Raw genomic sequence first — 16,521 nt, 5'->3', positions numbered from 1 at the left:
CTTTTGCAAGGCACATAGAGATTGGTAAGAGCAGCCCCTTCCCCACCCCAAAGAGCATCTGCAATTCAGGAAGGTAAGGGAAAGACATTAAAAGGCAGAAAGCAAAGAGGATAGAGAATATATCAGCTGAGCAGATTAGAAGACTCAATAAAGACACCTATTGTTACCAACAGAAATACTCTACAGACGGCAGGTTGAAAACCACCATCTCAAACTAAGCAATCCATGAAAAATAGCGGAGAGCAGCAAGATTAAGTTCATCTCTGCCCCTCTATCTCCACTGGAAGATTTACAAAGGTCTGCAGATCAAAAGAGTGTGAGCACTGCTGCTGTAAGAAACCATGAGTCTTAATATTTTTGTTACTCTCTCCTTTGTTACCTGATTAGCTGAATCCTCTTTGCATCACCCTGCAGTTTTCATTATTAGCTGTTAACCCCGGGATCTTTGGACTGCGGCAAGCGCGCAGCCCCTGGTGCCCCGTCTCCAAGTCCTGCTGCACCGTGGCTTGAAGAAACATCCTGATCTTGCCAAGGGGCCAAGGGCTGCCCCCCTTCCCCCGGAGCAGGCGGCCAGCTGAGTAGTCACGGATCACAGCTTTCAGAGACATCTGTATCGCAACAGGGACCGAACTGGTACTGAACTTCAAACTAAACGGAAAAGTAATCCCTTAAGCTGCAACTTTCCTAAATGCTGGCAGCTAGAAACTGCCAACCGGTAACAACAGTTGGCAGCTCCAGTCTGAACTGAGGTTTTTTTCCATTTAACTCTCCCATTCTCCCCAGTTCAGGCTGGGCAGCGGCACGCAGATGTCCCCACTGTTGTAAGACACAGCATTTCACACAAGACCTTGGAACTCCCTCACGAACCATCTCATCTTATTTAGGACAAATGCTGCTAGTGGGGAATGTCTCACACTGAGGCAATCCTCAACTGCATGGCTATGGTCTTCTCCACAATAGCGTCTCCTCCGCCTGCCCCCATTCCAAAAAATTGGCACCTTTGGGGCAGGAATTTTCAGTTCCGGCCTCCCACTTGTGGGAGTGGGAAATTCCCAAGGAGACTCTACAGCCTTGGGATGAAGTTTCAGCAAAATAGTTTTAAAAAGACATTTGGTCTACGTAGTTTCGCCAGCAGAAAGATACCTACACTGCTGGAATGGCCCTTGCTTTTCTCATCCCTGCAAATGATGCCAGGGATGAGAAAAGGATGCAGGATGCAGGGCCAGCTCTGCAAATCTTTCCAGAGGAAGGTTTCAAGTGCAACATGATGTTTCCTAAAAACCTACATATGAATTGAGAACCCATTTTGTGACAAACCTTTATGCAAAACGTGAAGGCTTATTTTAAATAAGCCTGGCAATCTCTCCGTTTCTTTTTGAAAGAACATTATGTGTGCCCATCTCCGCTAAGAACACAGTCCCCGGCTGCGAAGTGGCAGAATGGCATCCAAGAAATCAGCTGGTAATTAAGCAAGGAAGCATGAGAAGTCAAGGGGAAAAAGTGTCTCCAACAGCAGCTGTGCAACAGGTTTGTGTCTCCTAGTCCACTTCCCAAGTCCCCTTTCTTTCACAGACATGCCAAATGAATTATCACTGCACAATTATACAGAGTGATTTGACGCACCTTATATAATCAAGAAAAGGTACCAATTCCACAGGCATTTGCCCGATCTTATCCTGTGCCTAACATGGTCTTCAGGACTTCAGTTTTGATGGTGAAAGCTAACTTTTATACACATACTTGGCTGTATGCAGGCTCGCAAAAATATATAACACTAATAAATACACACTTTACATAGATATGTATGAAAAATATATGTGACAGATAACTGTAAGCCAAGCACTCATTTTAAGCCACAGAACAAAGTTTATTGGATCTTCTCAAATTCTTTGCAGTTTTGCTGCTAAACGGACACAACACATTGGCATATTGCCTTTAATCTTTATTTCAATCATAAGTCCAACTTGAAAGAATTGGTAACACATTTAATGGCATTTTCAATAAATAAAATGACGACAAAAACAAGTCTAGCCTTTGCACAGACACATTACAATCCACTCCAAATTCAATATTGCCAAAACATTGTTTTTTTTTCTAAAAACTTGCTCCAAAGGGTTTTTTTTTTGTTTGTTGCAGCACTTAAATACACAGAAAAGTATAAGATGAGAGAAAACAGATACTCTATTCTCAACAGAACTTGTAAAAAACAGTAACTTAGACACAAAAGATAATTAAATCTCTCTAATTAGATTAAAGAATACTGTTTGAAGTCTTTTGGGAAAAATCCTGATTCCAACCTTCATATCAAAACATGCAGTTTCGCTAGATCCTATCCTATGTCAGCATACTTATACAATAAGAATTAAATTCCATGATTTCGTGGTTTGTTGGTTTTTTTTTTGTTTTTTTTTTTTTTTAAGAGGAAATTCATAAAGCAAAAGCATTAGCCTCCCACACTCACAAAAGTTGTCATGGTCCATATATTCTGCAGTAGTAAACAGCTATTTGTGCTCAATCCGTTGTTTGAACTCCTACCATAGAAGATACTGGAGTTCACCCTTTGTTTCTGTACCCATCTCCTCCCCAGCCAAGCAGTCTCAAGAACCTCAGCGAGATGAGAGTTCAGGCAAATACAAATCTGCCCACACAGATCAGATTGCAGGAGGAGGACCACCACATCTGATTCTAATTAGAAGCTAGGCTTAATTTAAAGCTCTTCCTAAATAGAGAAAGTCATCAATAAAGAAAAGCTGAACACCAAGATTTCCAACTTGCAATTCCTTGTAATTTGTAATGTCTATTAGCATATCACAAACCAATTACAGTGTCAGTTAATGTAGGAAGAACCACTCTATCACTAAGTTTAGTTAAAACGCTCATCTTCTGGAGCCTTCATGAGTGAAAGCTTAGGGCATGCAAGGAATGCATGGTTGGGCCCCCACAGACCTATGCATACTATATAGGGGAGAGAAAAGGTTACTTTAAACAAAAGGCAGAATTACACCACATCTGTGCAAACACTTAAACCGGTTTGTTTCAACTAGTTATCTGCTTATCCCAACTATTGCTGCTGACTGTACTTGGCTAATTCAAGAGAACATGATGAAGCAGAATCCAATTTGTTTAAGTGAATGGAACTTTTTTCTGCAGGTATCTTCCCCCTCGGTTAACCACATCATAACAAAAGTGCAATAATTTACATATTTTTTTCAAACAAACAGCTATTAAAATGATACAATTTTAGGGAAACAAATTCACTAGTTTAACCATAAAAATATTTCCCCAGGTAACAAACTTTAAAGCCTTCAGTAACACAGTATTTCAATAATAATAATAACACAGAAAATCCCTTCTACTTGTTACAAAAGACAGAACTGTTAGAAGATTTTGCTTATTGTACACTATTTAAGAGTTTTGCCATCTTGTGAAGACCATGCTGTAATTAAAAATATAACTATCATTTTAAATAAATGAGTATGGAAATACTGACCTGATTTTGAAATTATATTCTTAACCTTTTGCAAATGAAGACAAGGAAAAGCCCAGGGCATATCATCCAAGTACTCAAGAACTTACAAGACAGTTTACATCCAGCGTCATAAGAAAGCACCACTTTCCATAACGTACTTTGTATGTCTATTGCTGAACAGTATATTAAATAGTTTTGTGAGAACTGCTAAAACAGATTCTCATAGTAACTGTAGCTTGACTTATAGAATTCAGGTTTGGGGACAATAGGGAACTTTGTGACAAAATTATACTCTGAAAAAATAACTGCTAAATTTGGTCCAAGCATCCGAAAAACAAACAAGGGCACATGGGTCCCTCATTGCTTAATGCTGCTGTTTAGTCAATCCTTAAAAAAAAAAAACAATACAAAACAAAAAAAAAGGTTTATGGCAATAAAGAATAAGAAGGGCTGCCCACGATCGGCACAGAACTGTGACAGAATAAATAGTCGAGAGAGAGAGATGTTTTAACTGTGGTTTTGCCATGGGAGTAACTGAACATGTACTAATGGAGAACCCTGAAATTTGTATACTACAGCCACAAGAAATGATTTCCTATTTAAAAAATAGATCCATTTGTAATTAACTGCTTTTCCAATCATCATTAGATATGTGAAAAACAATAAAAAAAATCTTTTTAAAACAATTACAAAGAATGGACTGCAGTAGCAGCTATTCAAGCAAGATTCAAGCACAAATTTAAATGAATTTTCAAGCTGGAATTAGCCTTCTTTGTCGAAAATTTGTACAACTTTTTCAAAGACCTAAAAAGACAGAAAAGAATATTAATTTTATTAAGTGTTAGTCAGTTATTTCAAGTTAAACCAGCACACACAATAATTATAAATATTTTTAAAAATATATAGGTTTTTATTTGAATATTCACATTAATTCTTTAATAGTGAAATTGGCATAAATTCTCGGAAACTGAGACAGAAGAGCAATACTACTTCAGAAAAGCAAAAGATCGCGAAAGTGAAAAAGAGAAGACTGTTAAACACAGAAACACTGAAAATGTGTTTAGTCCAGCTCATGTTCAAGCAGAACTGATTTCCTAAAGTTATTCACATCTTAATTAGTTCTTCAAGAGTCAAAATGAGAGTCCCACAACCTCCCTCAGTAATACACATCAGTGCTTAATTAGCACACTAACCACACATACACACATCTCAGAAGAATGCCAAAAATATGCACCCTGCCACTGTCATCCCCCATGGTGTTTTGGCTTATATACTTACTTCATCAACGGATTTAGAGGCATCCACTTTTCTGACTTTTCCCATTCTCTCATACAAGTCTATTATGGGCTTAGTAGACTGCAGATATGTATGAATTCTAGGAGAAAACACAGGGGGGGGGAAAAAAGCATTACATAGTAAAATATAAACAGAAGAGAACTGAAAAGTTTTGGAGATAGTACCTCTTTTCCAGACTCTCCCGATTATCATCACTCCTACCACTGCTCTTGCCTCTTTCAAGACAGCGGCCAATACATATCTATAAAAAACATCAAAAGGATGATCACAACCAAGAACACAAGGTGCTATCTTGAAAGGAAGAACAAAGCAAAAATCCTGAAAATCTAAATAGGCCTGACACACAAAATACTGTCCAGATCTGGTGGATGTAACCAGAATTTGTATGGAAAGTTAGATTCTTCCAGAGAAAAGCGATGATAGCTTTACACTTCATCAGTTTATTAAAGTGTGGGCTCTTAACATGGGACGGGGGCAGTGGAAGTGAAAGCAACATCAAGGTCTGTGGTTCGACTGGGTCTCCAACTTGAGACATTTAAAGAAAATTACTTGATTCTCAAGGATGCATTCAGACTTTCTGAAAAGCACCACGTCAAATTAGACTACTAAAAAATGCCTGCACTGAAGGAAAGTCACTGTATGTTATCCCCAAAATTTTGTAAGGCTCCATACTAAGTTATAGTAAGTTAAAATGTTCTTACTTGACATTGCTACAATGAAGACTTAAAAATCAAAATCTTGGTAAAAACTGAAGAACTAACCATAGTTAAAAGCTGCCCAATGAACTAAGTTTTGAAACATGAAGTAAGCAACACTGACACATGTACACCTCATGAATATATTTAACCTAGTCATGCAAAAGGACTATCGTTAAAAATTATTTTTTCCTACAAAGTACGCTCATAGAAAAAAAAAAATCCAGAATATCATTTAGACATAGTTGCCTGGTTTTAGATCCAGTAAAAAAATTAGAACCCCAAAATTAACACCCCACCAAGTGAAAAAAATCATTTAATATTATTTAAGTTTTTAAATAGAAAAAAAAATAACCCCTCACTTTGAGATTAAAAAAAAATTGCAATTAAGTAAAAAAAAAAAAGTAATAGAGTTTCTCAGGAAATTGGGGAAAAGGGTAACAGGAAGAAAGCCAGCTTAAGGTGCTGGGATTCTCATATCAGTTTTTATGCCTCAAGGGCACTGATATATTAAAAAGACAGCATATCATGGCATTTGTTAAATGAATATAATGTATCACTGTCAAAATGCCCTTGTAATCTAATGACTTGCTGAATAAAACATTGATTACTGGCTATACTATAGCACAGCTCATAAGTATGAAACTAAAGACTGCTGCTGCCAGCACTTTAGAATTAAAGCAGACATTGCTATCAAGCTCATTTTGGAATAAACAACAGTAACTAAGAGCAAACAAGTAATATTTTCTGAAAGTTAACCAAATAATTTTGTATAATGCATTTAAAGTTTTTATAAATTTTCCCTAAGAATGCAATTGTCTGAAGCTCTTCTTCAATATAATTTATTCGCACGTGATTAGAGCAAGTGTAATTAGCTACCTGCTATTTCAAAAACATGTAGTTTTTCATGGCAAAAACAAGTTGCCAAAAACTCCTTGAAACACACACAACAAGTTTTCCACTTACACTAGTCCATTTACTACCTGACAGAGTTTTATTGTTCTTCTAGAATGAGTCTCACAATATAGCAAGAAAGGAAGTTACAGAATAACACACTTCATTACCTCATTGTCACAATCAAAAAAGAGAACAAAAGAAACATCCGCCTTTCCATCCATAGTCTTATTCCAGCCTTGAAGATTATCTTCATTCCTGGGAAATCCATCAATCAAAAACTTGTTCTTCTGGGAATTGGCAGCCATTGTTTGATCCATAGCCTGATAAAAGAGAATTCAATTCATGATCTCCTGCACATACTACCACTTATCTACTTATTAAGTTACCCCCAAAATGTTGACATAGTAAATTGAGAAGCATTTATCTTGGAATTATTGCAGATTTACAAAATGTATTTTTGTTTCACCTTCAAGCATGCTAATTAATTCACCGATACATCAATGTATCCTTCTTTCAAACTGAATTCACTATTTCATAAAGTTCAAAAACTCCTAACACACTATCTCAGCTTTAAAAGTTGATTTTCTACAAGATACTGCAAAGTGCTGTTACACAATAAGATGCCAAAACATCCCCAATATAGAGTTAATTCTAATGGAAAAACTCTAGAAAAATTTAGTGCCATGAGCAACAGAAGCCATTTCTATCTTAAAGGAGATATTTATTAAAGGATATGTTTTCCTGGACATCTAATAAGGATAAAAGCTGGAGCTTTTCTTTTGAAAGGAACAGTAGCAGGTGCTCTTCTCCTTCACCAGGCTATCTATTTTGGTAAAACTTACAGAAACTTAGCACCCTAAAGGCCTCTACTCTCCAGTCAAATATGACTGAGCTGACCAAGTGGTCCAAAAGCTAGTTAAGAGGAATAAGACATACAGAGTTTCACTGATTTCCCTAGAAGTATTATTAAAAAAAAAATTAAAAAATATCCCACCGGCACAGACCCCCAGGGATCAGAGGCCATGACCTACTGCCCTCCAACCAGCCAGAAAGAAATACGAGTAATTGCTAAGAGAAGCCCAGTACACAATGTGTACCCGTGTCTGCCATTTCATACTGCTCACACTGGAGAAAACACAATGCTTCCAGAATACACAGCCCCTGCTTTGTTGCTTAGCCTGCAAGAGTGAACGAACAAGGAAATAGCCCTTTCCTTACCCTCTTCAGCAAGCTGATTGTTATTTCAACCGGTACAATTTCCCCCTCCTTAATGTAGTTCTCAATGAGTTCTCCATACTGTGAGCCTGGCCTTTTTCGTTCATCTCGAAGGAGGTCACCAGCAGAAAGGTGCGTGTAGCCGTATTTCTGAAACATGCAAAACAAACAGGCATAGACTTCCTTGAATTAGTACACGTACAAAGTTAACATCAGTCAGTGGTGTCAACCACATTTACCTTCACGTTACAACAGAAAAATACAGGGAACAGCATCTCACTAGTGACAGATCTATTCCACAGTCAGTGTGTAATCTGACAATACAGCATACTTTGTGCGCACAGAAAGCACAGCAGTAGAGAGATTCTTGGTTAAAATGCTCAATGGGCCTTTGGTTGGGCACTCATGTCCTGTTTTCAAAGGTAATTTTGTCATGTTTGAAAACGAGACTGTCTTAAAGGCCTCAAAGTGCTTCCTGAAACGTTACACTGTGCAATGCGACATTTAACAATCACCAAACTAGATACAAGCTGTACCCCATCCTGACAGTTCAGCTACTTAAAAATTGTCAGTGGTTATCAGTTGCTGTGTCAGGTCTTGATTTACAAAGTGAAAAAGTTGAGACGGTGCCTTTTCTTGCTCTGTTTATGCAACAGGCTTGTAATTTTATTTTTTATTTTGTAGTTTTACTTTTACTAAAGAAAAGCACATGATGTGATTCCAGGTCCTTTGGAGCTGGAGGAACGTTTCAAGCACAGCACGAGTCAGAAATCCTTATGTTCCCGTTGCAGTTCTGGCACCAACTGCCTCCTCTGCCTTGGTCACATCACCACATCTCACACCGTGGCTGCACAAGCGGTCCTACACATGCATCCCTCCAAACCCAGCCCTGCATGCCTGCCCCTGCTACCTCCTTCCCCAGGATGAACACGACAAACCGGGAGGGCGGCCGAGTGCCTTCTCCTAACGATGATATGGCAGATGAAGGTAAACAGCTACACTGGTGCCACCCTATGTCACGCCATGCACAGTAAACAGAAAGAGAGCAGAGATCAGGTCCAAATCTACCAGTTTGATACCAGTATGCAGGAGAACAGCAAACACTATCGCTCTTTTCTTTCACCTCAAACTACATCTAAAAAAAGTTGCTAACACTAATGCAAAATAGCAATGAAAAGCATTTATTACACTTGAATTTCTCAGGCATTTGCCATCATAAAGAGACACCTACTGCAAACATACACTTTTACCAAGGAGAAATGCATTGTTATAAAGGAAATTTCAGAACACAAACCAATCATTTTTGCAGCCCATTTAACACCACAAGAAAACTAAATGTACTAAGGTCCTTGACCAAATATAGTCCATAAAAACAGGCAATAAAGACATCTCCTTGGTGATTACCTAAGCTAGCTATACATCCAAAACAGAGTACACCTATACATAGTCATCCTAAAGTTTTTACATAAAACAAAAGCAGACACAAAAAAACTTCAGGGTTATCAGCTTGGCTGCAGCAACATCCAAAGCGAATTTTTAAAAAGGTGTCTAAGCAGCATAATAATATGGCTATACACTTTTTAAGGCTGTGAACTCGGGATTTAAAAACTTGGCTGCTGGACTAAGTACAACAGAAATACTACACAACCCAGTAAGTGACTTTAAAAACATTTCAGTCGCTTTCCAATTTCACTCACAAAAGCGTGGAAAGTTAGTTCTGCCATAGTCATAATTGAAGAAGGGATATAATTACCTAAATCTCCAAAACTCTACACAGCTGGCAAAAAAAAGGAAGCCAGATTTTGCTCTAAATAACTGTGAAGGAAAAGCTCCACAGACATCCTCTATAAGCTCACTGTATTCCTGCTTTAATGTGCACTACATTTGGATATGCCTATTTAATTGCAAATCTAAATATTTACTATGAACTACAGAAACCATAGACCAGAATAAATCTTTCCTTATAAGCAAGAAACCTTACTCTGCTGAACCCTAAATTAACATGTAGTTCTTCTTGCTAGAGTTAAAGAATGATGATATTTTTAACATCAAGTTCCTGCAAAAGAGAAAACAGGAGGAAAATATAATCCCTTCAGTTTTAGAGGATTACCAAACCATTTAATTTTCCTTGGCATTTCCCTTTTCATGCATGAAAACAAAATTGAGTCAGACAATTTTTTGAATTCTCGGTCTTTTGCAACAGCAAACTGAAATAGTTTTTTTAACAACTGAACAGGAAAGTAAAAGATAGAAGGGTTTTAAAGTGTTGTTCCATAAATAGACTTGTTTTAGATAACAGTAAATTGTATTCTAGAGTAACCTTCAGAATGGATTAACCAGGCAATAAGAAAAACAAACCTCTCCTTCAGGGGCAAAACATCTATTTGTTAACTGTACTGAGTCAAGAGCCAAAGACAACACGTCAGTTTAAACAACGCAAACAAGCACCGAGAAAGGCTTGGCTGCTGCCCCGTACACAGAAGGCTTCAGAGATGCAGTGCTCACGCTACTCTTGCCAGTTCTAATCAATTCGTACAGGGCACAAAGTTTTCTTTCATCTTCGGCGAGATAAACCCTCGGCAAGCATCCTGAATTGGAGAAAATGGTCACATCCCCAAAAGCTTGCAAAAGAGACTGTGATGTAACTGCACAAAAAAAGGGGCAAAACACTCCCGCTTCTTGCCAAGGTTTGCATTGTGCCAGCACGACTTTCCAGCAGTGCCAAGTACATCTTGATGCAATCCCCAGAACGTGACTTGTTGCAACTACTCCCTAATTATTCTCCCCTGAAATCAGAAAGGGAGCAGGACTGTGGCTGCCAAACAATGAAAAAGCAGTTTCTCCAGTTCTTGACAAATGCATATACACCAGATTCATCATGTCAGACTGAAAGAAAGACTTGAAATAGAAACCAGGTTAAAAAAAAAAAAAAAGTAATTCCAAATACTTAGATGCCAAGCACCTAAAATCTGGACAGATTTTTAGATTACAGAAACAAAAAAAAGAAAATACAGCTTTAACTATTCCAAAACTTATTTGAGAGGTAATGTTTTCTGCTATGCTATGCTAGTGGACTGGCATGCTCTTCTATAAGAAGAAAAAAAAAAAATTAAATCAGTAAATTGCTATTACACAAGTTGTCATTGTTTTTAAAACTATTTTTATATTCAAAGAACCATAATCAACATCTCTTACAAAAATTAACTGTGAATGAAAAAGATAAAAACCAGCTGTTTTCAGCCCCCCTGTAGACATCTTCCTCCTTTGCTTTCAAAAAAAAAAAGAAAAAAATCGCAGCGCTGTGGAAAGGCGAGCTCAAGTTTCCATCAATCCCACCATAGAGCCGTTACTCAGAACAGCACTTAGCTGTACTGTATAGAGCAGAGCAAATCATTGCTTGCTTGTTTGTCACGCAGGGACCTGGTAAATCATCATGTCCCCATTCAGCAGGACAAACTGGGACACGCAAGCTGTATGCGTCACATCTCCAAATTACAGCCTGAGACAGCAGCCTGCCTGGGATGCCCTTCTCTCCCCTGTCCTATAGCCACCTTAGCCTTCCTCTGTCGGCCGGGATTTGCAGCTTCCACTCCTCAGACAGAGCATGCTTTGCTTTCAGTAAATAGAATACATAGATGATTACAACTGAAAATACACGAGTCATATCTGCGCTACGTGTGAATAAGGTGGAAATCTGCCCTAGCAATCTTCTGGAGGAGTAAGAAAGGCCCAGCAGTGTACAGCAGCTGCTGCTGGGACTCCTTACACAGACAGCTTTCGAGGGGGACAAGGTTTATTTCTGATTCAGCCCTGTGTGGTCCAGCAACACATCTCTCCACTACACACACAGCTTGAAACTTCCTTAAGTGAGCAGAAGCCAAGAAAAAGCAAGAGAAACACAAATTACTACTTTGACCTTGACTCCTATCTTGGCTTATCATTGTTACTCTGAAAATGAAAGTCAAAGGGCTTAAGATCTAAACACATAAAATACAAACTTTTATTGCCCTAGTTCTGACCTGTCATATCTTGGGCAACCTTAATAAACAACCAAAGTTTGCTACATGTTCTCAGATACACCATTCAAGAAGCAGTTAAAATAAAAATAGAACTGTGTAAAGCCTGCAGCCTTCATATTCTTTTTTTTTTTAACCTAAAAAGCTTTTGTCCATCCTATTAGCAATTAGCACATGAAATTAGAACTTTGGGGTATAAACTATAATGCAGTAATAGACCTTCTGTCTGCTTATTCCAATTAAAAAAAAAAAAAAAGGAAGACATTTTCTTAATTTGAAATATGTTCTTGCCTGGGGGGCGGGCGGGAAACAAACAAAAAAACACAGTAACAAAACAAAATGCACAAAGGAGATCCCACTGACAGTGCCCACATGGAAGCAGGGGCAAACAGAGCACCCTAGTGCTTCAGGAACGCTCAACTCAATAAAAGGCACCCAGTATGTTTGGGAAAGTCCAAAATTCAATGCCCTGTGAGCGAGCCTGCGTTCTGCAAAATGGAAGCATTTTGGGATAAATCTTCAGGGGTGGGAAGGCAGATTTATATGATCATTCACCATGTTCTAAAAAAGCTCGATAGTTCAGAAACATACATTTATATTCCAAAACCCAACTATGAGAACTTAAGGCTAAGTGGGCTACTAATACTTGGCACACTCGAAAGATATTTCAGAAGTTGAGTTTAAAGCAAACAATTTTAGAAACGTTTTTATTTCAAGGAAGTTAATGCTGTCTCTCAGCAGACTTCCAGAAGACAATTAACATATGACAGCAAAACCTAAATGCACTGCCACTTTCTGATACAATCAGTTCTTTGCATTGTTTTCTTCACCCTAGAAAAATCTCCTTATCATATATCCCAAAGCAATTTAACAGCTTTTTCCATTTGGAGATCAACATATTCTGTTATAAAAGGAGAAGGCTCAGCATCCCACCTTGTTGGATTAATTTTAGATTTAACCACAAACATACAGGATAGGGCTGTGGTGAAAGTGAATTATATTTTGCGTACACAGAGAGGGATGTCTTGCATACCCCAAATCCCTACAGAAACACCTTGCCAAAACAAAAAACAAAAACCTCAAATCATGCTTGGAATAAAGCCAAATGATTTAGTTATTATTCTTCCCCCCAACCAAAGAGCTTTGTCAGGCAAAGGTTGTTAAGGATTTAAAATTTAACTACATGAAAGCATAGTTTGTGCAGATTTGAAGAATGCATTTTTTTCCTTGACTTTACCATAAGCATTTTATAAGCAAAGTTCAGAAGTCAGCAATAAAATACATTAATTTTGTCCTACAAAAACCCACATTCAAATGACACTCAACTACTTGCTCAAATATTCTGCCTCACACGACAAACTATGCAGCAGCCCCAGTGATGGCAAACTCCACCTCACACAGCTGTGGAAGGTTTCAGGAGTTAATCTGCAGAGCTGGAAGGGAGAGGATAAGAACTTAAGAGGGAATTTTCATCCCTTCCTAAATAGGAGGAACTGGTCCAGAGCAGCAGTTCTGCTGCCTTTGCATTTCAGGGACAATTCTGCAAGTTTGTGGAACATACACACGAGTCTTCCCTCCGTATCGGAGAAAAACAGCCTGCTTCAGCTGTCTCTTCCAACCTTATCTGTGAAGATAAAGAAACCTAATCGCTTACCTGCTGTTCCCTTTCATACACTGTGTCAATACTCATATCCGCTTGTTACTGCATCTTCTTCCCTCAAATCATTTCTCCATTTTGTTCCAAATTTGGCATGAATACATGCCTTCTCTGGAATGAGGGACTCCAGCACACACATACTGAGCAGTTATGATTTAGGTTAGTACTTAACAAATACATATTTCACCTACAACATGTGATAGCCATCTCCCTTTTCTGGGAACGTCAGCAAAACAATTACAACACTTCTTTGAGAAATCATTCCCAGGTAGTACGTAATACCCCCTTTACTCTACGAAACACTTAATGGCTACTCTTGTTTCTTTAATAGAATCACTTAGTGCTAAAATCATGCAAGATCTCACCCCAGACTTCTTCCACATGTGATGTGCTCCGTCCTAAATCTCTAGTATGAATAGCAGTCGAGAGGTATTTATAGCTCATACTGACTTTTTCTTGAGCAAAAACTTCAGATTTACAGCAAGATACTGGGTTTGATTCATTCCAAATATAAACCAATATTATTCAGTCCATTTACAACAAGGATGAATGAGGTTTATTATTACCCAGCTACAGTCCCTCTTCTCTGTGGCAAGATGCCAACGGGGTTTAAAATCTGAACAAAAATACACGTTCAACCTAAAGGTAGCATTGACTGCATACAGGCTATTCAACTGCCTGCAGCAGGGCTCTCTGGGGGGCTGCCAGGGGCCAGGCCAAGGACATGTACCTGCAGTACCTCAGCTGCATTTCATCCACGCTTCCCTGTTATGTTCCCTTTTTCTGAAGTTTTCCAGTAGGCTTGCATCACTCCAACTATGTCAGACCCTCTCTCCCTTAAAAATTCAGCCAATGGGTCCTGTAGAGGTGTCCAAGTGAGCAGAAAGGCTGTCCAATGCAGTCAGCGGGTCCAAGTGCTTTCTACTGTCAGCCCACTGACTTCAATGAACTTCTTTCCATGCAGCGAACAAGATTAGCACAATTAAAGCAAGTTTACATTTATTAGTATTTGTATTTCCCTTTCCAGGCTTAGAAAAGAAAATATATACAGTACAAGAAAAGTTAACTTTCTTCTTTCATTTTTAGCTGCAAATACAATTTGAGTAGCAATGACTCATTGGAACTCCTCCTAATAAAGTGGTCTTTATCCAATTATATTAGCCTATCAAGCAAAGGCATTTATACTTCTAAACACAGGCCAGCAGCCACACAAGGTACTTCAGCCCTGAGGCTACATTAATGGTTTGGGGAAAGCCATTAATGACAGCCTACAAGATTCCCCTATAGTTTAAGCTCATTTGTTTGCTATGTGCCAGGGGCAGAATTTGACCTTACCAAAAAGGCTTCATGAACACTATGAACCTTTCATTCCACAATTTAATTTAATGAATAAGACTGTTTGAATGAGAGTCTGTAATTTGAGGTTAAACTCCTTCAGAACTAAAGTCATAACGGCATTTTTCAGTCTGGACTAAATTCGCATAACTTAGTTATACAACACCGAGGACTGGGATATAATGGCAGCGTGGATAAACTGTAACAGCACTGCCAGGGCATCACCAGAACAAATGACACACAAAAAGTGCTTGTGCCAGGAGTTGTGGGCTGAGGTTTTTTTCGCTAATAGTTTTAGAAACACAGGCATTGCTACAATTCTTAGTCATCTCTTTCAGTGCGGGTATGGATAAACTTTGATCCTACATGACTTTCAACAAGAAAAATATATACAACTGCTCAGAAAGAAAAAAAAAAAAAAGCTGTTTCAAATCCAACATACGCATGTGTTTGGAAGGATTCAACCTTAACTATTTCTGTAATTATCCACCTGAATACAGTGCAATTATGCCTGCATTTTTTGGTTTTTAAAAGGACAGTACTACACCACGTAGCACTCACCGTTCTTTCTTAGATACTTGTTCTATGTCAAAGGGCTATAAAAATGTATTTGGAAAACTGAAAGTGTGAAAAATATAGCAGAAAGTCTTCTCTATCAATACTGCCAGTTTTAGGCTCTTTGAAAAGAGAGAACAAGATTAACCTTCTATGGGGTCAGGACATCCTTTAACCTCTATCATTCTGTCATAGAACAAAACTTTACTTTCACAACCTACAGAGATGGCACTGGGTCAGAATGCCGACACCCTGTGATGTCTACTGCAACACCCTGCAATGTCTACTGCACCAGGTCTTACGTTTATGGGACAGGCTTCAGAAGACATAGACCTTGATCCTACACACTTGATGTAAACCACCTCACCTCCACTCCCAGGCCACAAACCTGGCAGCCCGAGGCGTGCGGGTGGCAGCCCTGCAGTCACCTACGTGGCCACGCAGACGTGTCCGGAGCCGCCCACGGAGGCTGGGCTGCAAGACCGGCCTGACAACGCACCAGGAACTTCTCGGGGGCTGTGGTCCTCTGCCAAGGTGCAGTGGGCAACTCCCACTGAACCGCTGCCATTAACGCCACACCGAGGCATCCTCCAAGCCCCAAGTGGGTCTCCCACTGCCCAGGGTGGGTGCCAACGCAAGCAAACCCACCAGTAGAGTGGGATCCTGGGGGGACTGAGGGAAGAAAAGGCAGAAGAAAAAAGGCCGGTCCCTGGAAAAGCTGCCTGACAGGGGCTGGAAAGGAAGCAGAGACGCTGGAGCAGGGGCTGCCCCCACTGCTTCACCAGCTAACGGTGAGATGCGGGTCAGTTATTTTTATTTTACCGTCTCCAAGGGGCGGATCGAGGTTGGACAAGAGCCCAGACCGCCAGGCGAAGGGGGACACGCTTCCCTAAGCGACCACCCCACGGAGAGGCACAGACCCCACCGGGCGGCGGGGGGAGGGGAGCTACAACTCCCGGCGTGCCGCGCCCGCAGCGTCCCCCGCAGCCGAAGCCCCGCGGCCTACCGGGATGAGGAGTCCCGTAACACCGCCTCCCCTTCCCTCGGCTGCCCTCACCTCCACGATGCGAGCGCACTGCGTCCCCTTGCCCGCCCCGGGCCCGCCGAGGACGAAGACGACGACGGGCTTCATGAGGAGAAGGAGGCGGCGGCGGAGCAGCAGCAGGACAGCGGCGGCGGGGCGACGGCCAGAGGGCGGCCGTGGAGCGGGCGAGGAGCGGCGGGTACCGGGGACGGGGATGAGGCAGAGCCGCCGCCGCGCACCCGTTGCTGAGCTGTCCCCGCCGAGGGAAAAGTGCTTCCGGGTCCCCGGCGGCGCGCGGCCACCGGGAGGGGCGGGGCGGGCACGTGCGCAATGCGGCGGTCCTCCGGGCCCGCCAGCCGCCG

The 16,521-nt window shown here is 40.4% G+C and overlaps 1 protein-coding gene across 1 annotated transcript; it reads right to left on the bottom strand.

The window, feature by feature from the left end:
* Nucleotides 1–1,927: 1,927 nt before the first annotated feature.
* On the bottom strand, nucleotides 1,928–16,406 carry CMPK1 (cytidine/uridine monophosphate kinase 1). The gene is made up of 6 exons (XM_082483795.1): nucleotides 16,193–16,406; nucleotides 7,576–7,722; nucleotides 6,525–6,677; nucleotides 4,930–5,006; nucleotides 4,748–4,844; nucleotides 1,928–4,273 (listed from the first exon to the last, which is right to left on the bottom strand). The coding sequence occupies exons 1-6, from the start codon at nucleotides 16,265–16,267 to the stop codon at nucleotides 4,232–4,234; spliced, it is 591 nt and encodes a 196-aa protein (XP_082339921.1). The 5' UTR covers nucleotides 16,268–16,406; the 3' UTR covers nucleotides 1,928–4,231.
* Between the last annotated feature and the right edge of the window lie 115 nt (nucleotides 16,407–16,521).

Source organism: Vanellus vanellus, assembly GCF_965231255.1.
Source record: "Vanellus vanellus genome assembly, chromosome: 5".
Classification (NCBI taxonomy): domain Eukaryota; kingdom Metazoa; phylum Chordata; class Aves; order Charadriiformes; family Charadriidae; genus Vanellus; species Vanellus vanellus.
The sequence above is the reverse complement of the archived record's forward strand: the minus strand, read 5'-3'. Positions and strand labels throughout refer to the sequence as shown.